Source organism: Mesoplodon bidens, assembly GCF_964165515.1.
Source record: "Mesoplodon bidens genome assembly, chromosome: 1".
In the NCBI taxonomy this organism is placed as follows: Eukaryota; Metazoa; Chordata; class Mammalia; order Artiodactyla; family Ziphiidae; genus Mesoplodon; species Mesoplodon bidens.
In genome coordinates this window covers 127,520,365-127,545,748 of record NC_138176.1, presented here as the reverse complement: position 1 = coordinate 127,545,748, position 25,384 = coordinate 127,520,365, and the positions used below count along the sequence as shown (strand labels likewise).

Here is a 25,384-nt window from a genome sequence, read left to right as displayed (position 1 = left end):
TAGACATCCTCATATTAGTCCTATATAATTGTAGTGTGTTCAGATTGCTTAATTCTACAGAAAAATAACATTTTTTTTTGCTTAGAATCAATTCTAAACAGTATTTTTTTGGTATACTCTTCAAAGATGAACTGTATACTTAGTACAGTTTTTTATTCAATCTACTAACTAGGGTCTGGGTGCATACCTTGAGTTAGAAAGAATGGTAAACACCTTAACAATGTAAAGGTTTTCTAGAAAAACACTTACACTTTAATTTGTTTATATGTTCACATATGGACTGGGGTGAATTTACGTTCAAGTCAGAGGAAACATGGCAGATTTTTAAAGACCCTGGAGAAGAAGTTAAGTGTTTCAGTCTGTAAGTGAAGATACAAATTTTATATCATTTCCAAATGTTAACCAATGGACTGTGACAAAGTCTTCACTCATTCTTAAAGAAATTAGAAAAATGTAGTAGGTATTTCATAAAACCCAATTTGTTCAATTTAATGGATTATTCTTCATTTGGGGATTATATGCTTATTATTTTTAGTATTAGAATTCTCTCTTTTAATGAAACATAAGTGATAATAGAGGGTAGTTTATGGGTTTTGATTTAGAGAGTGCTTTGAATTTAATTTTCCAATCACTGGTCGATGAGTGGCATAACTATTCTATATTCTAGGAAATGCCTGTTGGGTTTTGCGTATGAAAAGGAAGGAATGAATGATGTCCCCTAGAATGGACTTGGTCTGGCTTCTGAAGTAAACTGTGCACAGTATTTGGATTTCAAGTTCATGTAATTTCAACTATTAATAAGAGAAGAATTGCTGGTGTGTCATGTAGAAACTCAGGAAGGCTGCAAACAAATAGTGTATTAATATTTAATTTTAAGGGCATATAGTCATTTTGTGGCAATTTATTATCAACTAATTTGGATAACATGGGTTTAGGCAGTTTAGCTTATGAAAAGGTAGCACTCCCATATTATTTGTAGCTAACCTATCTGAATCTTGGAAATAATATCCCATAATAAAAAGCTTTTATTAAAAGAGGTTGGGCTCCTAGGTCATAAGTCTCACAAAAAGCTATCAACCTACGTAATATATAATTAATATATATGATATTGTTTCTATGAGAAGCACATTTAAGGTATAACTGAGGAGGTCTGGTGCCCATAGCTCTTTTGCGACAATCCCAAGGATTTAAATCCACACTCATATAAATGAGGAAATGTTTCTCTTCCTACCACACATTCACTTATTTATTCATTCATTCAACAATTACATTGATCACCATATGTTCTGGAGACTCAACAGTGAACAATAAAGACACCTGCATGTTTCTTAAAGTATACCTATATTTAACATGCTATCATAGGTGGCATACAATCATAAAATTAATATGATATAATATAATATAATTAATATAATATAATGTCAGGTTTGTGATAAGTGCTAGAAAGGAAATATTAAGTCTCTCTTATAGTCTTCCAAAATAGTTATATGAGGCAGGAGGCTCTAGGATTTTGGAAGTCAAAATCTAGGTATATTCAGAATAGCCACTCCATGGAGACTAAGGCATAAAAACGCTGAGGTCAGTAAAATAAATAAATGGACCTTAATCAAACTTAAAAGCTTTTGCACAAGAAAGGAAACCATCAATAAAATGAAAAGACAACCTATGGAATGGGAGAAAATATTTGCAAACAATGTGACAAACAAGAAGTGAATATCCAAGATCTACAAACAGCTCATACAACTCAATAGCAAAAAAGCAAACAATCCAATCAAAAAATGGGCAGAAAACCTAACTAGGCATTTTTGCAAATACATACAGATGGCCAAAAGGCACATGAAAAGATGCTCTACATCGCTAATTATTAGAGAAATGAAAATCAAAACCACAATGAAGTATCACCTAATACCAGTCAGAATGGCTATCATCTAAAAGTCTATAAATAATAAATGCTGGAGAGGGTATGGAGAAAAGGGAACCCTCCCACACTGTTTTTGGTAATGTAAATCGGTGCAGCTACCATGGAAAACAGTTCCCCCAAAATATTAAACACATAACTACCAAGTGGTCCAGTAACCCCACTCCTGGGTATCTATCCAGAAAAAAATGAAAACTCTAATTCGAAAACATCCATGCACCTCAATGTTCATAGCAGCACTATCTTCAATAGTCAAGACATGGAAACAACCCAAGTGCCCATCAACAGACGACTGGCTTAAGAAAATGTGTTGTGTGTGTGTGTGTATATATACACACAATGGAATATATATACATACAATGGAATATATATACACATAATATATATATATACACAATGGAATACTACTCAGCCATAAAATGAATGAAATATTACCAGGTGCAAGAACATGGATGGACCTAGAGAATATTATTCTGAATGAAGTAAGTCAGACAGAGAAATTCAAATAAAATATGATATCACTTATATGTGGAATGTAAAAATAATACAAATGAATCTATATACAAAACAGAAACAGACTCACAAACATAGAAAACAAACTTATAGTTACCAAAGGGGAGAAGGAGGGAGGGAAAAATTAGGAGTATGGGATTAACAGATACAAACTACTATACATAAAATAGGTGAGCAACAAGGATTTACTATATAGCACAGGGAATTATATTCAATATCTTGTAATAACCTGTAATAATGGAATATGGTCTGAAAAAAAATAACAATCACTTTGCTGTATACCTGAAATTAACACAATATTGTAAATCAACTATACTTCAATTAAAAGAAAGACTTTGAGGTCAGTGGCTTCATGACTTCCTGATAGGTATGTTTCTGCCTTGTTATGCAATGGATCATACCTATTATTATGAGCGCCATAGAACAAGATAACAAAAATTCTTAATGAAATCACATTAAAGGCTGTGATACAGAGTATCTCTCTCTTAGAAACAAATTAATTATATGTTTTAACATCCATATGCTTTTTTTTTTTTGGTGTGTGTGTGTGTGGTACGCGGGCCTCTCACTGTTGCGGCCTCTCCCGTTGTGGAGCACAGGCTCCGGACACACAGGCTCAGCGGTCATGGCTCATGGGCCCAGCTGCTCCGCGGCATGTGGGATCCTCCTGGACCGGGGCATGAACCCGTGTTCCCTGCATCAGCAGGCGGACTCTCAACCACTGCACCACTAGGGAAGCCCAACATCCACATGCTTTGATAGCACTATGGCAGCTATTATAAATAGCAATGAAAGTTTAAGGTTTTATTTGACAAAATTGCTAAATTCAAAGTAAAACTTTAGAAAATGCTAAAATTGCATATATTTGCACCACTGGTAACTAATGACTAATGGACAAAAAATTAAAGTGAAACCTGTGATCTAACAGCTAACCTCACATTTCACTATTACCAATTGTGATCAGATCAGAAACTAGGAAAACAGAATTTGGCCAAATAACCTGTAGAAATTTACAAAAATACAGGTAAAATTAAAGTGGAAATAATTATAAAATAATTATAAGATAAAAATCTTTTTGAATTATTTCAAATACAAAAATAATTTTAGTGACATTCCAAAACTGAAAATTGAATGCTTTTAGGTTTACGTATCATCATTCAATGCCTTTCAGATTAGTGATTCACAAATTCACTGCAGAGTATGGTTACTACCCATTGGAGTAGTAGATGGGGCAACTGATTGTAGATGGGGGCAAGAACTTTCATTTACTGCTATTAAACAGTGCATTTCCTTTTAAAATCATAACAAAATAAACCCCATTGTTATCTCTCTCATAATATTCTAATAAATTTGAAAGTAGATGTTTTTAAGGACACAGATTATTGAAAATAATTTCATCTGTGAAACAGGAACAAATTTAATAGACAAACAGACGTTTAAAAGCACCTGCTGTACTGTAAAAAAAAAAAAAAAAAAGGACATGGTTCAAAAGGATACACCCAATGTTCATTGCAGCACAGTTTACAACAACAAAACATGGACGCAACCTAAATGTCCATCAACAGATGAATGGATAAAGAAGATATGGTACATATGTACAATGGAATATTATTCAGCCATTTAAAAAGAATGAAATAATGCCATTTGCAACAACATGGATGGACCTGGAGATTATCATACTAAGTGAAGTAATTCAGACAGAGAAAGACAAATATGATATGATATTGTTTATATGCAGAATTTAAAAAAGTGATATAGGGGCCTCCCTGGTGGCGCAGTGGTTGAGAGTCCGCCTGCCGATGCAGGGGATACGGGTTCGTGCCCCGGTCTGGGAGGATCCCATATGCCGCGGAGCGGCTGGGCCCGTGAGCCGTGGCCGCTGGGCCTGCGCGTCCGGAGCCTGTGCTCCGCAACGGGAGAGGCCACAACAGTGAGAGGCCCGCATACCACAAAAAGAAAAAAAAAAAAAAAAAAAAAGTGATATAAATGAACTTATTTACAAAACAGAAACAGACTCACAGACTTAGAGAATTAACTATGGTCACCAGGGGAGAAGAGGGGAGAGGGCTAGATTGGGAGTTTGGAATTGGCATGTACACACTGCTATATTTAAAATAGATAACCAACAAGGACCTACTGTAAAACAAAAATAAATAAATAAAATAAATAAATAAATAAAAACAACTGCTGTAAAAAAAAGTCATTGATATAGATGAAATGACCAGCTTAGAGCTCAGTGTTTATTGCACATGATTGTTTTTATTAACTACAGCGCTAAACATATTTCAGATTTAGATAACTAAGAAAAGATTTTCCCTTATGATATTAAGCTCTATTAAGATTTCCCTTATGTGATCTCCGACATAAATTAATGAATGTAAAAGAACGACACAGATCTCTGTTATAGAGGGAAATCTATTAAATGTAATAATAGATAATAGAAGAAAAAGCTGTGTAAAGAGAATTATTGTGCCTGTGATCTATTTTTTTCTGAAACTGCCAATTTATCAAACACAATATATAAGATGATTGCTTGCCTTTTTACATGTGTATAGAAAACACACATCTATGAAGAATTTTCATATGTTCCATATGCACCTCTTGTCATGTGCAGAGGCATTCACATACTATGTAACACAGGAGGTAAACTAATCTCCTCCAGTCATCAAGTGATACCAGCTATGACATTGAGAAATATTAAGATATCAAGCATTTAAACAGTGCTTGTATTTCTCTCCCAGTTCTCCTATGAGGTATGTCAATATTCTCATCTCTAGAAAGATTTAGTAATTGACCTACCTGATCTAATTCACAGGAGGCCATTGCAAAAGTGAGCTAAATTTAAAAATCTGCTTGTTTCTGTGGTTGTAGCTACATGATAAGAAATTGTCCACAATATAATAGGTGATTCAATTTATAGTTAAAAATAAGTAAATCTGAGTAATAAGTAAATAAGTAAATTGGCATCACCAATTACACAGACAACATCCAGAATACAGTATGTGGGTTTGTTAGCAGTTGTTTTAATATTCATTTAAAGAAAGTATTTCAATAAATGTTAACTGAATATCACATAAATATGTCACACTTTGAGTGACAATTTACATTTTGAAAAGAGGCTTTATGTAAATCAGGGCTTAACACAAATTTGTCACTGGCAATGGAGAAATAAAACATGAATTTATTGCAGTAATGAAAAATACTTTTGAACTTCTGAGGTTTTATAAGTATCGTGGTAAAAGCCTAACATATCACTGAATATACAAATTGCTCACCAGAGTCCACAGACAGCATTGCTATTAGCTACTTTATTATTTTCATAGAATATTTAATGTTACACATCTGTATTTGGAATTCAAATTTCATTGTTAAAAACTATTACAAGACTTGAACTTCTTTATGTATTTAATTATATAATGATATAATCTCCAGCCCTACCACTTGTTTTTTAAAAAAGTCAATGAATAACTTTCATCTTTGTATCCTGAGTGTCTAGTATAATTCTAAGCACATAGTTTGATGGATAAATATTTGTTGGAGGAAATGATGAACAAATAAACTATTCAAGAAATTAAGTTCAAAAGCATGATTTCAAAGTTATATGCAAACTCATATAATCTCAAATCAAAGTGTTATTTAGAAAATCCACTTGTGCATGTGTGATGCTCAGATTAAGGGAAAAGTTACACTATTTTTTTAGAAGACATTCATTCAGTATAACTTTCTGTGGGATTTTTACATGGCTTCATTCTCTCCTACCATGTAGCAACAGATGATATTATATAGATGTGTAACTAGCGCTAATAAATTATTATTTATTTATGAGCTAAATACATTATTTTGTTTCTCATTTATGTAAATGAAAAGGGAATTTCTCTCATTGACCCTTGGAAAAAGTAGATCTGAAATCCTTTCCAACCATAGCTTGCATATCTAAGTCATCTAGTCTCTGCAATAAGAATGTATAATAAGCCTAATAAGCCTATAATAAGCCACATATTTGAAACTAATATGGTGGTAATTTCCAGTGACAGACTAGCTGGTTTTTATTATGGTGCCTTAGACAAAATTTCCAGGTATGTGTAAGAAAGTGATTCTTAGGCACTGTTCCATATGTCATTATGACAAAGGGAAAACATATATTTCTTTATTCTTATTTCTCTGTTATCACTGCATCCAGATGTTTTAGAAAGAAAACAAGTTCTTTGAAAAAAATGTTTCCTAAATTATGTTCCGCTGGACATTGTTCATGAAGATGTTCATACATATAGTGGGTAAAATGTTGCTTGATCAAATTATTTGGGAGACCTGCATGTTCATTAATCTACAAAGGCTTAGTATAATGCAATAATTAGAGAAATATGCTAATTCTACTTCATTTAATATTTTTGAAACTTACTTGAGTATAGAACCACTTTGGCTTAACACGTGAATCTCCTGTTTCTGACAATCTATTAAATCTACTACTCTACTAAAGTAAAACATCAACTTGGGAAATATTAAGCCTCAATTGAGGAGTCTTAGCTCTCCTTACGTTATCTGCATCCTAAAAGTCTGCCTTGTTTACTAAATACATATTCATTTTATGGGATGTGTAGTTTGAGCAGGAGAGAGAGATCTCCCATATTTTCATTGCCTTTTCTGTGGCTGACCACACTATACCTTATTACTCCTTTAGAAAAATAGAAATTGACACCTGTCTTAGTTCAGTCTGCTTTAACAAATACTACAGACTAGGTGGTTTAAACAACAAATATTTATGTCTCACAGTTCTGGAGGCTGGGAAATACAAGATCAAGGCACCAGTAGACCTACTGTCTGATGAGATTCTGCTTCCTGGCTTGTAGATGGACAATTTCTTGCTGTATCCTCATGTGGCTGAGAGAGAAAAAGAGAGGAAGCAAACTTCCCCTGCCTCCTGTAAGGGTACTCAACCCATCTTAAGGGTTATACTCTCTTGATTTTACCTCCTGAAGGTCCCACCTCCTAATACCATTGCATCATGATTTAAACATATGAATTTGAGGAAGACACAAACATTGCAAAGATGGTACATAAGACAATCTTTATTTCAATCTTTTACTGACTGTGTATATGATATTGTAACTTCATGCTCATTTCTACTTTCAAAGAACAACACAACATATATTATATGTACATGTCAGGAATAAATTTCAGTGCACTAATGAATAAAGCTACCATGAAAACTGGCTAGCTGGAAAACATTATCAACATCTGATGACATTATAGTTACGTTTCACCTTCCAGATTAATGACATGCTAATATTACTTTTCAGAACCATTTTAATTTGCCTGACATTAGCATTGAAATTATATGCTACTTTTATCATAACATCAATCTATATATTTTACAAATGTAGAAGTATTGCAAAATTATAAGATGATATAAATGCAATATACTTTCAATGTTAAATTACCTTTAAAAATCCCATTATTCAATCTGGCATCAAAATAAAGCAAACAGTAAATCAGAGAAGCTTGTTTAATGAAGTGACTTTATCTCTCAGGATTATACTCATCGTTATGACTTTAACTGTGAAGACTGGAACTATTTGTGACACAAAGTGAATAATCCTCCATTATTTAAATAATTTGTAATCACAGCACAGTCCGTGATTCTTCGGCTTATTACTTATTTGCATGTTATAATCAACTAAAATTTCATGCATGCCCAAATATACAAAACTCTGTTTAAAATGAAACTTCTCCAACAGCTTTGGCAGCTGTCCTGTCTGGATGTATATAACGTGGGGTGGAATACATGAAGGATTCATGAAGCATATGCACACCATTTCTATTTTATGTGTCCTAGATCAAATGTTAAGAAATAAAGCTGAATTGGAAGGTATATTCTGAATAAGTTCAGATTCATAACCTATGGCATTAAATATTCACAGTAACATTTTGGAAGTGTTGAAATCACGTAAGGCAATCCCACATAAGAAAAGCATTAATTTATCTTAAAGATTGTAAAAACTATTACTCAACAGTAAAGACTGCCTTACTCTTTTGTTTCTATGTTTTTGTGTCTATAGCTTGCTTCTAAACAAGAGACTTGGCTTATGATGCAACATAGTGACTTTCAGGACCAGGTCAGCAAACACAAGGGTGATTTTCTTGGCCTCTAAGGAAACAATGAGTTTATAGGATACTGTTAGTCTTCTTACTCATAATAACTAGATGTATACCAAAATATGCAAAGAAGCATGGAGGCGTATAGATATTTGTCTTACAGAACAGAATGATGATAATCAAAAGATGTAGAATCACTGATTACAATGAAGTCTAAAATATAAGAATAGTGGGACATATAATAGTAAGATTTTAAATAAGTCAAATAGACCAATTAAATATGATTATCAAATAGAATTTAAATAAATCAAAGAGACCACTCAAATAAAATTATTGAATGCTGGGTAAAATTCATATGCATTGTAGAAATCAGGCTTTAGAAACCTGATGGAAATTATGCTCTGAAACAACTAATTTCACTGCAAATTTTTGGAATAAATGTTTCACATTAGTAATTATTTTATAACAAAATAAATTTTATATGAGAAAACAACTTTATACTTAGGGAAATGCTTCCTTATCAGAATTCCCAAGAGACTAATTGAGATGACACCAACTTTTTTTTTTTTAAGCTGCTCTCATAGAAGAGATGGTCACCAACAGCTACAGCTACACTTATACTGTATGATTTTACCCTCCTTCCTCAATCCAGCTGGGTATATTTGAATAAGTGATGGTCAGCAGAGCCAAGTGGAAATTTCTATGTGGAATTTGGAACATCCCCAGTCAGCCTGAGCTGGTCTTTTAAACTCAGGCAATCAAATTTGGAATTGGGTGAAAGCCATGTGAAACTGAAGCAAAGAAATCTGGTTTGCTGAGAGAATAACAAAGAAATGAGTAGTCAAAGGTAGGAACCAGATCATGAAACGTTGCCCAATCCCTTGGTTTCATTTTTTTCAAGAACTCAATTGATATTGGGTTCTGTGAGTTAAAGAGGCATCGTGCTAAACATTGCATCATTATCTCATTCTAATAGGCATAAGAACATTGTGCAGTAGGTAGTATTATACACAATTTATAAATGAGGAAATGGAGACACAGAGTGATAACTTGCTACACATTAGGTAGTAAGGTGTGGAGTTAGATTCTGAATCTAGATTAGCTGGTTTCAAAGTCTCCATGTTAACCATAATGACTTTAAGGAGGCAAATATGTATACAAATTAGTAATTTGGATTGAACTCAATAGAGAGGGGGGCCCAGAGTTGTGTATATGTTTTTGCAGACTGTATATTTCACAACTCTAGGAGACATCATTCAAACTTATCTGATTACCTGAGGAGAGGAAGTGAGTTCTGTATATCAATGTAATGTCACTATTTGGAACATAACAGTCTTTTGGTAAACTTAATTGTATAATAAAAATAAACTATTCTTGGTTCAAGCTTACATGACACCAAATAAATAAGAACCCTTAAATCCAAACTTCGGTGTATCTTTTTACTATTCTATTTTAGCCAAAAATGTATAGCCTTTTGCGTCTAAACAATCACCACTTCCTACAGATTCATATGCCTAGTTATGTATCAATCAGTGGCAGATGCGATTAATGTGAATTTATATTTGAGGCATAGAGTAACGTGCTAGAGATAACAACATAAAGGTCTTCACACTAGAGAAGCTTACAGTAGTCATACACAAACACTGGTAACACTATAAATATCTAATTTTTAGTGTGTTCAATACACAGGAAGTGCTGGATTTTGATTCAGCCTAGGAAGTGGTCACCCTTCCAGGTGGTAATGGAAAGTTTCATTTCCATTGTATAACTTAAACTGGGCTTTGGAAAACATGATTAGTATTAAGATGGGTTATATGGAGGGTGGAAGGTGGAATATTTCAAGCAATCCGTGCAAAACACTAGAGGTAGAAATTTATATGAATCTTTTGGGGAGTTAAGAAGAGAGAAGTCAGTTCATTTGGGGGGAAGTGTGTTGGGATATAAGATCACAAAGATACCAGCCCAGGCTCCAGAGGACAGAGATTCCAGGCTGAGCAGTATGGACCATCATTTTCTGCATTAATGCAAACAGTGAGTGGCATAAAAGAAAAATAAAAGAGAGAGAGAGAGGGAGAGAGAATAAGGCAATGAACAGCAAAAGCCTCAAAAAACTTCAAACATGAGGGGAGTCTTCAGCATTCTCTCTCCCTGTGCTGCCTTTAATGGAAATAATCAACAGGAATGCTCGATGATTACAGTATATATTTTCTCTGTGGGAGAGGGAGATTATCTACTCAGAACCATAAAGCATTTTGCTTGCAAAATTAATTCAAATTGACTTGCATGGGAGTACTGTCACATGAATTGAAAACAGCTGAGGAATGGTTAAAAAAAGATAATGATAAACAGCAATCAAACCACTAGGAAAATACCCGGTGTTTGGCCCCTGGGGACCTCTGCAAAGCCGTTTTATTTAACATCTTTATTAATGAATGGGAAGATGAGAGTAAAAAAAAAATCATTATAGTCACATATGGAAACTGGAGAAAATATCAATGAGAGCAGAGAATTCTTTTTCAGAAGAAGAAGGATTTTAGGTCCAGATTTTACATGGAGTAAATCATTTCACAGAGAACCTCTAGATAGAGACCCAGAAATCTCCATATATGTAATGGGGAAAAGGAAAACATGAGTACCCAATATGAAACAGGTGGGAATAATATTGGGAAATGGCTGTTTGAAGTAAGTGGGTGCACAGGTGTCTGACATCACAGGTAAGGTGACAGTAACATATAACTCTTTAGAAATAACCTGAAACTCTGTTCACATGTATGCTCCCAGCTTCTTATACAGACCAATAGAGAATGTCATCCAAAAGGAGCAGAACAGGAGAATTAAGTGTTTGGGTAGAAAGCTAGTCTAGGTGATGAGTATGGATAACATAGCTGTACACATTGTGATCTGGAGAAAAAATAGATAGGGGTTGGGATGGAGGGAAAAAGGATTTCACAGCATGATCTGCTAATGGAAAAACAGTTAATCTTTGAACCATACTTTCCTGAGGAAATAAGACTTAAACTGCAGTTTGAAGGATGAGGTCTTTAGCTAGCCTATTGCAGTTGGGGTAAGAAGAAGGATTAACCAGAGGATATCATGAATAGAGGCTATTTTCCAGTTTATGTTTGTGAGTTTCCCTATAATGCAGAAGTGTTTTGAGAGACTGTAAAGAAGAAAATATAGGCACCGTTTTATAGTGACTTTAAATATATAAACAGTGACACCTAGCAAACAAATAATATATTCATGTCTCAATCCTACCTTGAATGAATACACTGTGACTCTTGTTAATACATTCAATATATAGCAAAGGCAAAATACAACGTTTGTCACATATGCCAAAGCAGAACTGCACATTTTAAAAAAACTTTCTTCATAATTGCTTAGTTTCTTCGTGGGAAATCTAAATGTGAAATTGTGCTTCATCTAAACTTCAGTGTATGCTAAATGACTGTCTTGAATTCCTTAAATTATTTATCTTAATTACCTTAGGGGTTGGGTGTGCTTTTTGTTTTTCTAAAAAATAATGGATACAAAGCTACTTTGGAATAGGATTGTTCTTCATTATACTGGCATTTGCAATATATAGTATAATACCCATTCCCTTTAGAATTCTTTTCTATCACTGTCCAAATAAAGAGCTTTTCTTTTTTTTTTTTTTTTTTGCAGTACGCGGGCCTCTCACCGCCGTGGCCCCTCCTGTTGCGGAGCACAGGCTCCGGACGCGCAGGCTCAGCAGCCATGGCTCACGGGCGCAGCCGCTCCGCGGCACGTGGCATCTTCCCGGACCGGGGCACGAACCCGCGTCCCCTGCATCGGCAGGCGGACCCCCAACCACTGCGCCACCAGGGAAGCCAGAGCTTTTCTATATCCACTAATGTGCTCTTTTTTCCCCTTCAGCATAACTTTAATCTTTATTAGCCTCTTCATGCTCAGTGTGGGCCTCAGTGCTTGTCATTATCTTTCCTCTCCTTTGATAGAAAGCAAAGCCAAAACAAGGTTCTGGCAAAACATCCTGATCATAACCAAAATATATGAGATTAGCAGTGTTCAAATACTTCTCCTCATTCTTCGCCTTTAAGTTTGGGGAGGAGGAATCACACACAAAGCCCTCACATACACTTTTACTCAAATCTGAGTATCAGAATAGAAAATCCAGTTTAAGTTTCTCTTGATTCAAGAGAATCCACATAAAACACTAATGATGGATTCATAGTCCATTGTGAGTAATCTAAACTTGAGTTATTTTCAACTTCAAAAGTAAACACAAGGCTTCCCTGATGTCGCAGTGGTTGAGAGTCTGCCTGCCGATGCAGGGAACACAGGTTTGTGCCCCGGTCCGGGAAGATCCCACATGCCATGGAGTGGCTAGGCCCGTGAGCCATGGCCGCTGAGCCTGTGCATCTAGAGCCTGTGCTCTGCAACGGGAGAGGCCACAACAGTGAGAGGCCCGCGTACAGCAAAAAAAAAAAAAAAAAAAAAAAAGTAAACATAGGTTCTCTGTCTTGAAGAAATCAGAAAATAGAACAAACTGACACTAAAACAAGAACAGCCATAAACTCCTGTTTTGAAGTGACTTTATGTAGGACTATTGCTTGTTCTTTCTCGCCTAGGCAGAGAGCAGTTTACTCTGTCTCCATTTTAGTACAAATATGATTTAAGTCAATATTCTGAAATCTCTCTCAAATGAATAAGTTATTTTGAATGATCCTAATACCCCCTAAGATCAGTATAAGAAAAGACTGCAAAAATAATGTTTATCTTCTTTGAATGGAATAGGAAAAGAGAGCAAAAATAAAAGCAGAATTTGCAATACGATTCAGAGGTGACAGCCAGGGGACTGTGGTGGCTTGCCCACTGTGTGAACAGGAAGTACAAAGGACTCAGTGGGGAAAAGGCTTTCTCCCAAAGCAAAGAAGGCAGGTCTATCTTGTGATCTTTTGTAACAACAACATATGGAAAAAGAGCAATAGTGAAATTTCTAAGACGTTAATAGCATAATCTGCTCTAAACAAACATGATAGCCATTCATTTTATTCTTATAAGAATGTTTTGAAAACACTTGCTCAAAATTTCCAGGAAATAATGTTATTAACATGAATGATTAGACTATATAAATTAATCAACACTAAATGTTCCAGAAGGTGAATGAAATAATGCTACTGTAATTAGAAGGAAGCAAAGTACATCTTCAGGGTGTGTACAGATAGGACAGGGAATGTTCTGTATGATACTGCAGTGGTAAACACATGTTATTATGTATTTGTTAAAACCCAGAGAATGTAAAAGAGAAAGAGTGAACTTTAATATAAACTTGGAATTTACCTAATAATAATGTATCAACATTGCCTGGTCTATTGTAACAAATGTACCGCACTAATGCAACATGCTAATAGTGAAAAAAGGGTAAGGAGGAATATTGAAGTTGTGTATAAGAACTCTGCATACCTTCTGCTCACTTTTATGTAAACCCAAAACTTCTCTAAAAAAATTAAGTATATTAATTTTTAAAAATAAGGCAATGGTTAAAAAATAACAAGTATTTTAAGACAAAATCTTATGTAAATATAAAAAAAGAGGGTTGACAAGAGTCAATCATGAAATAAATTAATTCTCAACACCTCTTTATTATTCCTTATTCACAATCATGAATTACTATTACTGTTAGAATTATGTCCTAATAAGTTGAGGCTAAAAAAGTTTGAGAACCTCAGTGTAAAATACTAACAAAAGGTGCTCTGAAGGGAAAAAATATTTACTCAAATAGGCAGTGAAATTTAGAATTGAGGGTAACTATGAACATTTTACATCAATTAAGCCAGAAGTCAGTCTGTGTTTTGCTTATTTGTTTTTATTTCTGTCTACAATTAAAGACCAGTTCTGGGAGAAAAAAAAAGCATTGACAAACCCTCCCCTTAATTTTATTCAAAGTGAAATTAGAGTACTGAGTCCCACATTTGGGAGTTGAGGCATAAAAACTCTTAAGAGTTTTTACTTACTTCATTTGAACAGTCAAATGCCAAAGAGATAGCTGAGTGATTTTTGCTTTTAACCACCAAACTGTTGCTTTCTGGTTGTGTTTGAAAACAGCAATACAAAAGTAGCTTTTTAACCAACCATCACCTTTTCTACTTCTTTAGTGGTTGAGTGATGATGTGGTGCATTCAAATACATTATCTTACTTTATCCTAAAACAACACTACAAGATAGATGATATAATAGCCACCCATCCTTGCTTAACAGACAGGAAAGCGGAGATTCACACAGGTCCCAAAAATAATAGAGTGAATTACAGAAATAGCTAGGAGTCAAGTTAATTCATCCTTTTCATTATCTATCTACCTTTCATATAATTATTTAATTATATATATATATATATATTTGTTATATACACAATATAACAATGCAACTTATATATTTGAGCACATATGTGTTATACATTTCTCCAAAAATGTATTATGATCTAGCAATTAATAGCATGTGACCCACTCCACCTCATTTAAAACTTTCTTTGAGGTGAATTTTCTCTTCAGCATGAATTCCTCTCTTCCATGAACTAGAAGTCTGAGAACCATCCAGAACTTATGTCTCTGGAGACCTAACTCTTTGTAGGAGTTCACCTCTGGTTTAAAATAATCAGTATCCTGGAAGACCTGGGTTTAAAATGGCCTCAGTCTCTTACCAACCTCATAACCTTGGGAAAATCACTTACCCTTAGTGAGCCTCATTTTCTTCATCTACAAAAAAATACTAAATATCTTTTTACGTTGTCATTGTCAGTACTAAATGAATTTATGTACTAAATGAAAGAGTATTTTTTTATGGCAAGACAAGGAGAAACAATGATATGACAGCACATGTGCCAAATGCAATACACGTGTTGCTCCCAGTTATGTCACAAACTACTTTAATGACCTTGAGAGAATACTGTCACATCTCTGCCACTTTCATACAAGTATAGAAAGAAAATAATAGAATGCATTTCAGTTATCACATTGCTCTAACACTCTGATAACTCATTCTCAAAATAACAACACTGCCCCAAGCTCCAGGGCATCAGGGACTTTTGCTTGTTTTCTTCACTTACTACCTTCACTACAGTAACCCTGGTTATAGTAGGCACTGACTCTTCTTCACTACTATAACTACCAAAACTAGGCACAAACTAATTAAGGCACACTCTGAGAAGAGTTCAAGCCACAAATTAAGTGTCCAATATATGTCTGTTGAATGAATGAATGCAGCAAATTTGCATGAAAGCAAACTTTGCTGTAACATAGTACTCCTAGATATGTACAGAAAAAAAAAAAAAAGAAGGAGGCTTCAAGTTATTACCATGAGGCAGAAGACACTCACACATACACCCACTGTCTACCTCATACATTGTAGCTACAAAGCACATGCTGAAGCCCAAATTCAAATGATGAGCCATAACTGAGGTGAAGTACTCAAACAGAAACTAGGAAGAAACAGTCTCAGCATGTAACACAAGAGTTTTTTAAAGTCTCTCCTAAAACAGAAGAAAAAAACGATGCTTGTGCAGTATTAAAAAATGACTCCATGATAATGCCAACATTGCAGACCAGCAACTTAAATGACTGAAGAGCAGCAGGTAGAAATTGAGTCAAATAGGAGAATTTGCTTACTCTCTTCCAGTTGCAGCCTTTACTCAGCTTTGGGCTGTTGAGGTAATAGAAATCTGCTAGCTCTGGCTTTCTGAAACTTCCAACTAAACAGAGAAGCTGGGAGTTCAGACTTTATATGAAATCTCCCAATCTTTAAATGCTGACAATGAATTCATACAGATATAGTCAAAAAACTAACAAAGAAACACAAAAACTGATTGACTGATGGATCTTTTAATATGAGGAGAACAGAAATGCAGCAGAAGATCAAAGAAAGGATGTTTACTGGGTGCCAACACTGTGCCCAGTTCTACTCTCAGTCCCACTTATTCAATCTTCATGCAAAACTACATCTCAGGGTTTCCCTGGTGGTGCAGTGGTTGAGAGTCCGCCTGCCGATGCAGGGGACACGGGTTCATGTCCCGGTCTGGGAAGATCCCACATGCCGCAGAGCAGCTGGGCCCATGAGCCATGGCCACTGGGCCTGCGCGTCCAGAGCCTGTGCTCCGCAACGGGAGAGGCTGCAACAGTGAGAGGCCCGCGTACCGCAAAAACAAAAACAAAAACAAAACTACATCTCAGTAATGTATGACCCATTTCATAAATTAACAAACAAACAGTTATCCTTCTAATAAATATTTATTGAAGTCCAATTATATGCCAGGAACTGAGCCTAGTTTTAGAAACACTGTACAGTGGTAAATATGAGATTGCCATAAGAAATCTAAAAGCTTAAAAGCAAAGAAAAAGTATGACAGGTGCAATGATTGTTTCTAAGAGGTGTATGGAATGTGTGCCTGGCTACAAGGGGAGAATAGGGTTTCTCCTAACTTACTTGCCCAATTCTCAGGCCTAGATTTAGGGTACTATTTTTATCAGTCTAAGAAATAAAATAATAAAACATGCATTCTTAAGGCCTGAGGTTCAGGAAATGTTCTGAAAAAAAGAATATTCTTCTTTACTTAATACAGTAAAGGCTTTCAGACTGGGGGAGCTCTTAAGTCAGACAATTCAAGACAGCCTTACAAGAACATTCTTTCATGGAGTTATCAGGTTATATATAATGACAATCCTCTGAGATCAAGTCTTTGAAGAGTCTCCTACCTGACTCTGCCCACCCTAGTGCCTGTCAGACTGCTGTTTTTCACCCTGACAACAGATTTTTGGTATTGTCCAAGGCTACTTTGAAGAGCTGGAGTGGCAGAAAAGGACACAGGGTACCTTGAAATGCCACAAACTTGTTGTTCTGACAAGATTTAGTCCTTTTTCTTGACTAGATGTTCCTTGGATTGCTCCAAGATTTTGGTTAATTTCCAGAGTTCTGAAAAATTGATTCTTATAATATTTTCCACTTTTCTCATGGTTTTCATGGAAGAGAAAATTTTCAGATGCTCTTATTCCAAAATTTTTGTTGATATCACACCAATGATCTATATTTCACTTAGAGTTAGATTTCTTATCTAATCCTAAATGACTCAGCCTAATAGCAATATATAAAAAGTATATATATATATATATATATATATATATATATATATATATATATATATATATATACACACACACACTTTATTGGAACTACTTGTACTCTGTATGCTTATTTTCTTTAAAATATAATTTTTAAAGTTTCTTCATTTTGCATTTGGGTGACATAACATCAATATAACAACTGAATTCCACATGCATTCCTCATACTCGGATAAGTGCACATTCACTAAGTTTCTCTAGTTTAACTTCTTTTTCTTCAGTATTAACATCAGGCATTAGCTATGTCAAAAGGAACATCACTCAAAAAATTACAAGAGTTTTGAAAAAATACTCATTTAAAAATCTGAACAAAATTAACACTATAGTAACAATTATATAGAAAGAAAAAGAAAGGATGAAGTTGCTAGAATGACTGGAAATAGCCCATTTCTGATAAAAAGATTAGGTTTTTATAAAGGAATCAATTGTGCTTTACGCAGAAATCACATACAAAATTGAGTAATTTCCCTAAAAATGTTTAGTTACAAGAACAACTACAACATCAGATTTACCCTCAAAGTTACACTCTGTCAAACCTTGTCTGAATAACTTCTGAATGGAAAGAGGAGGAACACAAAACTAAACTCAAGAGATTCAAAGAGAATATGACATATTTTCTCACTTTAAAAAAAATAATTTCAATCCAATATGTCAGCCATCTTCTCAGGAAGGGCAATTTAAGTTATTTATGAAATAAATCATTTTTGATATGTGAAAAAATGCAGAGTACAAAATATATTTACAGGTTCTCATAGATGGATGTTAGCCAGCCATCTTCCTATATAGGGGTGGTGAAAGATGAAAGAAAGACAGTAACTCAGAGGTGGTGAGTGAGGGGAAGGATAAAGAAAGAATGGAGAAAGGAAGAGCATAAGAAAGATAAGAGACAGATTAAGAGAATATATATATATCTTTATGTTGGCACTGGCTATATCTGAGTAAGACAATTTGGTTTTCATTTGGCTTATCTTCATGTTTTAATATCTTAACAATTCACTTGTATTACTTTATTTATTTTATAGCTCTAAATGTAACCATAATATTTACAACCAAAAAGAAATACCAACTTAATGAAAAAAGAGAAAGCACATTGAGATGAGGATGTTAACATATCAATTATTATACATTAGAACAATTAATACTACTTGTCTACTACAGAATACTACAGAAAGAATGTTCTAAGTAAAGGACCAATTAAAACATCTGGTATACTCATCAATTAGAAAAAATTTTAAGTTTTGGTTATTTGGTTTGTTATAACCAGATTTAGTATAATATTAAATTACTTAATTAAATTGAAATTAACCTTCAAAGTCATATGAAATATTACTAGTGTGCATAATCTTCTAATTAATTGCATATATACACTGTATAATAAAGTTTTAAGCATTTAAATTGTTTAAAAATACTTTTTCTTTAAATGGAGGATTGAAAATATTATTTCTTTTTGTCACAAGAGATTCGATAATTTTTTTTTTACTTTTCTTTTTTATATATTTTATTTTTTATTATAAAAATCCATGTGTGTTTTATTTTATTTTTTAGTTTTATTTTATATTGGAGTATAGTTGATTAACAATGTTGTGTTAGTTTCAGGTGTACAGTAAAGTGATTCAGTTATACATATACATGTAACTATTCTTTTTAAAATTATTTTCCCTTTAGTTTATTATAGACTATTGAGCAGAGTTGGTTCAATAATGATGTTGGGTAGTTTTAGCTTGAAAATTAAAAAATATATATTTAAATATTAAAGTCATTATATAATAAAAATGTTCTATCAAAGTCTAGATTGTTTTCAATATAATAGTCATGCAATACAGTTAATGTTTTCTATGTAATACAATGATTTTATGTCACAATATTTTACTTATATTTTCATTTTCCATCTGATAATATGGATGTGTTTTTAATTAAGCATGAGATAATGGAATACTTTTTATATAACCTATGTATTAAGATTGTTAGTACTATAAATATATTAATAGGCATATTGTCAAAAAAAATGGCTTACCTAATTTTCATCCCAAAGAAGTTACTTTCAATGTAAACCATAAAAAACTAACAAAAAAACAATGGTTGATTATAAAAATCTTCCAATGGAGCATCTTTTCTGAAAGTTCTCAATAGAGAAAAATTCAAAAATTAAAAGAAAACCTTTGAATGATGAATAATCTGATAATCTGAGACATTTTTAATTTCAATGGAATTTAAAGGAATTTCTTATAATATTTTAATTCCCTAATGTAAATTAAACACATAATAAATTGGTTCCAGTGTTTGATTCAACACTGTCATTGACACATGAACTTTTATTTCCTATTCAATATAAACAAGATAAGGGCAAATTAGCAGCAAATCTTTGTTTTTTTCTTAGCTCTTCTTCTTCTTTTTTTTTTTAAAGATAAACCAATTCTAAAAATGTGTTGGTTGCTTCAATCTGAAGCTCTCCTGAATGCTGAAGAAACTTCATATTTCTTTATGGATAAACATTCAGAGAGGAAAATAATATATTTGTTGTTCAGTCATAAAAATCTCTTCCCAATTTGCTTGCTTTTCCCAGTCAAAGCTAATTTGAAGTCTCCTCACTCCCCTTCACACACACCCCTCTTTTCTTAACATCAAATCTGTCCAGATAATTTACAACTATATGATATTTAAGATGATGTCTATTCAAGTATTTTAAGTTGTAAGGAAAATTTCATAAAGGCTTACCCCATTTTTTGGAAAAGCAATCCATCCCAAGTCCCCCATGACAGTCCGTGAATCCAACAAATTCACTAAAAGAGAAAGAAAACAAAACTGAGTCAAATATACAAAAATATATCACTATTTTCATAGTGTTATTAAAAGTACATATTACATCCATAACTGAAAGTAAATTGAGCATTCATTATGATGAATACAAGAGTTATAATTTGAAGAAAACATTATTAGGATGCAAGAGAACAAGTGATTTTGAATAATTATTTGGAGAAAAATAACAGCAAAAGTATATAAACAAGTTATTATCCAAAGTGCTTTTTTTTTTTTTTTTTGGTCAAACAGGAATAAAGGAAAAGAATAAGAAAAAGAAAATAATGAAAGGTCCACAGAAAACCATGAGGACCATGTCCATTTTTTAAAGATGCTAGTTCTTGGGATTAAGCTGCAACTGTAAAGTTGGGGATAAATGTACTCTATTTTCTTCTAGAAAGCTGTTATAAAGGCAATGAACAAATAATTTACATTAAACAACAATAAACTATTCCCGTTTGTAAGATTTTTGTGATATTAACCAAAATCCATAATCCAAATTGCAAATTTAATTAAGAAATAAATCTATACACTCAATGAAGCCTAGGAAATGCAGCAGCTCTTAAGGTTGTTGCAATAGCTAAGTGCTCATTGCATTCCCAAAGATACTTTCCTTTTATATATAGCTATAGTCCAAAATGTGTTTTTTACATAACTGTTAGCTACATATTGAAAGGCAGAACTCAGTTAGGGCTGGGTATCCTAACATATTTGTAACTCCCAAGATGGAAGTCCAAGCATCATCATTGCAAAACGAAGCAATAGAAGAGTATGCACATGCACCAACATTCACACACTTGCAAACTTGCACATACTCACACACAGATACATAGACACTCAGGGAGTTTATATTTCAACAGGTTCACCTACTGTCCCTCTGAAATTAAAGTAGTTTAAAAGTGTGCTAGGCAGAGAGGCTGCCTAAAATCACACTAAGTTCACAGACACCCCCAAAAACACCACTGGACGTGGTCCTGCCCGCCAGAAAGACAAAATCCAGCCTCATCCACCAGAACATAGGCACCAGTCCCCTCCACCAGGAAGCCTAAACAACCCACTGAACCAACCTTACCCACTTGGGGCAGACAACAAAAACAACAGCCTGTGACAAGAACCTGCAGCCTGCAAAAGAGAGACCCCAAACACAGTAAGTTAAGCAAAATAATACAGAGAAATATGCAGCAGATGAAGGAGCAAAGTAAAAACCCACCAGACCAAATTAAGAGGAAATAGGCACTCTACCTGAAAAAGAATTCAGAAAAATGATAGTAAAGATGATACAAAATCTTGGAAATAGAATGGAAAAAATATAAGAAACATTTAACAAGGACCTAGAAAAAATAAAGAGCAAACAAATAATGATAAACAACACAATAAATGAAATTAAAAATTCTCTAAAAAGAATCAATGGCAGAATAACTGAAGCAGAAGAACAGATAAGTGACCCAGAAGATAAAATAGTGGAAATAACTACCAGAGGGTAGAATAAAGAAAAAATAATGAAAATAATTGAGGACAGTCTCAGAGACCTCAGCGACAATATTAAATGCACCAACATTTGAACTAAAGGGGTCGCAGAAGAAGAAGAGAAAGATAAAGGAACTGATAAATATTTGAAGAGATTATATTAGAGAAATATTTGAAGAGATGATGTCCCTGATAGGGGAAACAAAATAGTCAAGTCCAGGAAGCACAGAGAGTCCCATACAGGAGAAATCCAAGGAGAAACATACCAAGACACATATTAATCAAACTATCAAAAATAAAATACAAAGAAGAAATATTAAAAGCAGCAAGGGAAAAGCAAGAAATAACATATAAGGGAATCCCCATAAGGTTAACAGCTGATCTTTCAGAAGAAATTCTGCAAGCCAGAAGGGAGTGGCAGGACATGTTTAAAGTGATGAAAGGGAAAAACCTGCAACCAAGATTATTCTATCCAGCAAGGATCTCATTCAGAATTCCCGGAGAAATTAAAATCTTTACAGACAGCAAAAGTTAAGAGAATTCAGCACCACCAAACCAGCTTTACAGAAAATACTAAAGGAACTTCTCTATGCAGGAAACACAAGACAAGGAAAAGACCTACAATAACAAAACCAAGACAATTAAGAAAATGGTAATAGGAACATACATATCGATAATTACCTTAAATGTAAATGGATTAAATGCTCCAACCAAAATACACAGACTGGCTGAATGGATACAAAAACATGGCCTGTATATATGCGGTCTACATGAGACCCACTTCAGACCTAGGGACACAAACAGACTGAAATTGGGGGGATAAAAAAAGATATTCCAGGCAAATTGAAATCAAAAGAAAGCTGAAGTAGCAATTCTCATAACAGGCAAAATAGACTTTAAAATAAACACAATTACAAGAGACAAAGAAGAGCACTATATAATGATCAAGGGGTCAATACAAGAAGAAAATATAACAATTGTAAATATTTATGCACCCAACATAAGAGCACCTCAATACATAAGGCAAATGTTAACAGCCATAAAATGGGAAATCGACAGTAACACAATCATAGTAGGGGTCTTTAACACTGCAATTTCACCAATGGACAGATCAACCAAAATGAAAATAAATAAGGAAACACAAGCTTTAAATGATACATTAAACAAGATGGACTTAATTGATATTTTTAGGACATTCCATCCAAAAACAAAAGAATACACTTTCTTCTCAAGTGCTCATGGAACATTCTCCAGGATAGATCATATCTTGGGTCACAAATCAAACCTTGGTAAATTTAAGAAAATTAAAATCATATCGAGTATCTTTTCTGACCACAACACTATGAGACTAATATGAATTACAGGAAAAAATGTGTAAAAAAAAAAACACATGGAGGCTAAACAATATGCTACTAAGTAACCAAGAGATCACTCAAGGAATCAAAGAGGAACTCAAAACATACCTAGAAACAAATGACAATGAAAACAAAATGGCCCAAACTTATGGGATGCAGCAAAAGCAGTTGTAAGAGGGAAGTTTACAGCAATACAATCCTACCTCAAGAAACAAGAAAAATCTCAAATAAACAACCTACACTTATACCTAAAGAAATCAGAGAAAGAAGGAAAAAAAAAAAAACAAAGTTAGCAGAAGGAAAGAAATCTTAAAGAATAGATCAGAAAAAAATGAAAAAGAAATGGAGGAAACAATAGCAAAGATCAATAAAGCTAAAAGCTGGTTCTTTGAGAAGATAGACAAAATTGATAAACCATTATACAGACTCATCCATAAAAAAAAAGGAGAAGACTCAAATCCACAAAATTAGAAATGAAAAAGAAGTAACAACTGACACTGCAGAAATAAAAAGGATCATAAGACATTACTATAATCAACTATATGCCAATAAAGTGGAAAACCTGGAAGAAGTGGACAAATTCTTCGAAAAGCACACCTTCCGAGACTGAACCAGGAAGAAATAGAAAATATAAACAGACCAATCACAAGTACTGAAATGGAAACTGTGATTAGAAATCTTCCAACAAAAAAGCCCAGGACCAGATGGATTCACAGGCGAATTCTATCAAACATTTAGAGAAGAGCTAACACCTATCACATTGCCATCATCAAAAAATCTACAAATTATAAATGCTGGAGAGGGTGTGGAGAAAAGGGAACCCTATTGCACTCTTGGTGGGAGTGTAAATTGATATAGCCACTATGGAGAACAGTATGGAGTTTCCTTAAAAACTAAAAACAGAACTACTATATGACACAGCAATCCCACTATTGGGCACATACTCTGAGAAAACCATAACTCAAAAAGAGTCATATATCACAATGTTCATTGCAGCTCTATTTACAATAGCCAGGACATGGAAGCAACCTAAGTGTCCATCGACAGATGAATGGATAAAGAAGATGTGGCACATTTATACAATGGAATATTGCTCAGCCATAAAAAGAAATGAAATTGAGTTATTTGTAGTGAGGTGCATGGACCTAGAGTCTGTCATACAGAGTGAAGTAAGTCAGAAAGAGAAAAACAAATACTCAATTCCAACACATATATATGGAATCTAAAAAAAAAAAAAAAAAGGTTATGAAGAACCTAGGGGCAGAACAGGAATAAAGACACAGGTGTAGATAATGGACTTGAGGACACGGGGAGGGGGAAGGTAAGCTGGGACAAAGTGAGAGAGTGACATGGACGTATATACACTACTAAATGTAAAATCAATAGCTAGTGGGAAGCAGTCACATAGCACAGGGAGATCAGCTCAGTGCTTTCTGTCCACCTAGCGGGGTGGGATAGGGAGGGTGAGAGGGAGATGCAAGAGGTAGGGAATATGGGGATATATGTATACGTAGAGCTGATTCACTCTGTTATAAAGCAGAAACTAACACACCATTGTAAAGCAGTTATACTCCAATAAAGATGTTATAAAAAAAAGGTGCTATGTAGTCAAAATGCTTTAGATCTAGACCATAGACCATTATCTTTCAAATATATTATGCCTAAACCAAATGGATCTACCTGGCGTGCTGTGCAGCTGAACCACTTTGAATGAGCATGGTATTTGGACCCAAAAGGGAAACGACTGGGTTAACCCTCATCAGAGGTACTGAAGCTTTCTCAAACTACATTCAAGAGTCAGTATCTTGAAATGCCCGCAATTCTAAAAAGATGGTTGGATCTGCAAGTGTAAGCCTAGGGTACTAAAGGTTTAACATTAGATAGGCTGAGAAATGTGTAAAACTTCTACAAGAGAATGTACTCTGAAATTATTGTGATCAAGGAAATCAGGATCACAACTGAAATATAAATTTTTGGCATGCTATGGAAATTATATGCATTTAACCCGTATTATCCATCATTTTATTTCATATCATATATGCAAACATACATATCTACACACTAAGGTAACAGTCTATATTAAAACTATTAAT

At 34.0% G+C, this 25,384-nt stretch overlaps 1 protein-coding gene across 4 annotated transcripts in view; it reads right to left on the bottom strand.

The window, feature by feature from the left end:
* The window catches only part of EPHA5 (EPH receptor A5), a 309,970-nt gene that overhangs the window by 259,423 nt on the left and 25,163 nt on the right, over positions 1–25,384 (bottom strand). For all 4 annotated transcript variants that reach the window (XR_014015039.1, XR_014015040.1, XM_081224004.1 and 1 more), the window contains exon 2: positions 20,389–20,453. Coding sequence is in view for 2 of the 4 variants with exons in the window: in XM_081224004.1 (XP_081080130.1) it covers positions 20,389–20,453 (65 nt within the window). In the remaining 2 variants the exon portion in view is untranslated. The remainder of the gene's footprint in view (positions 1–20,388; positions 20,454–25,384) is intronic.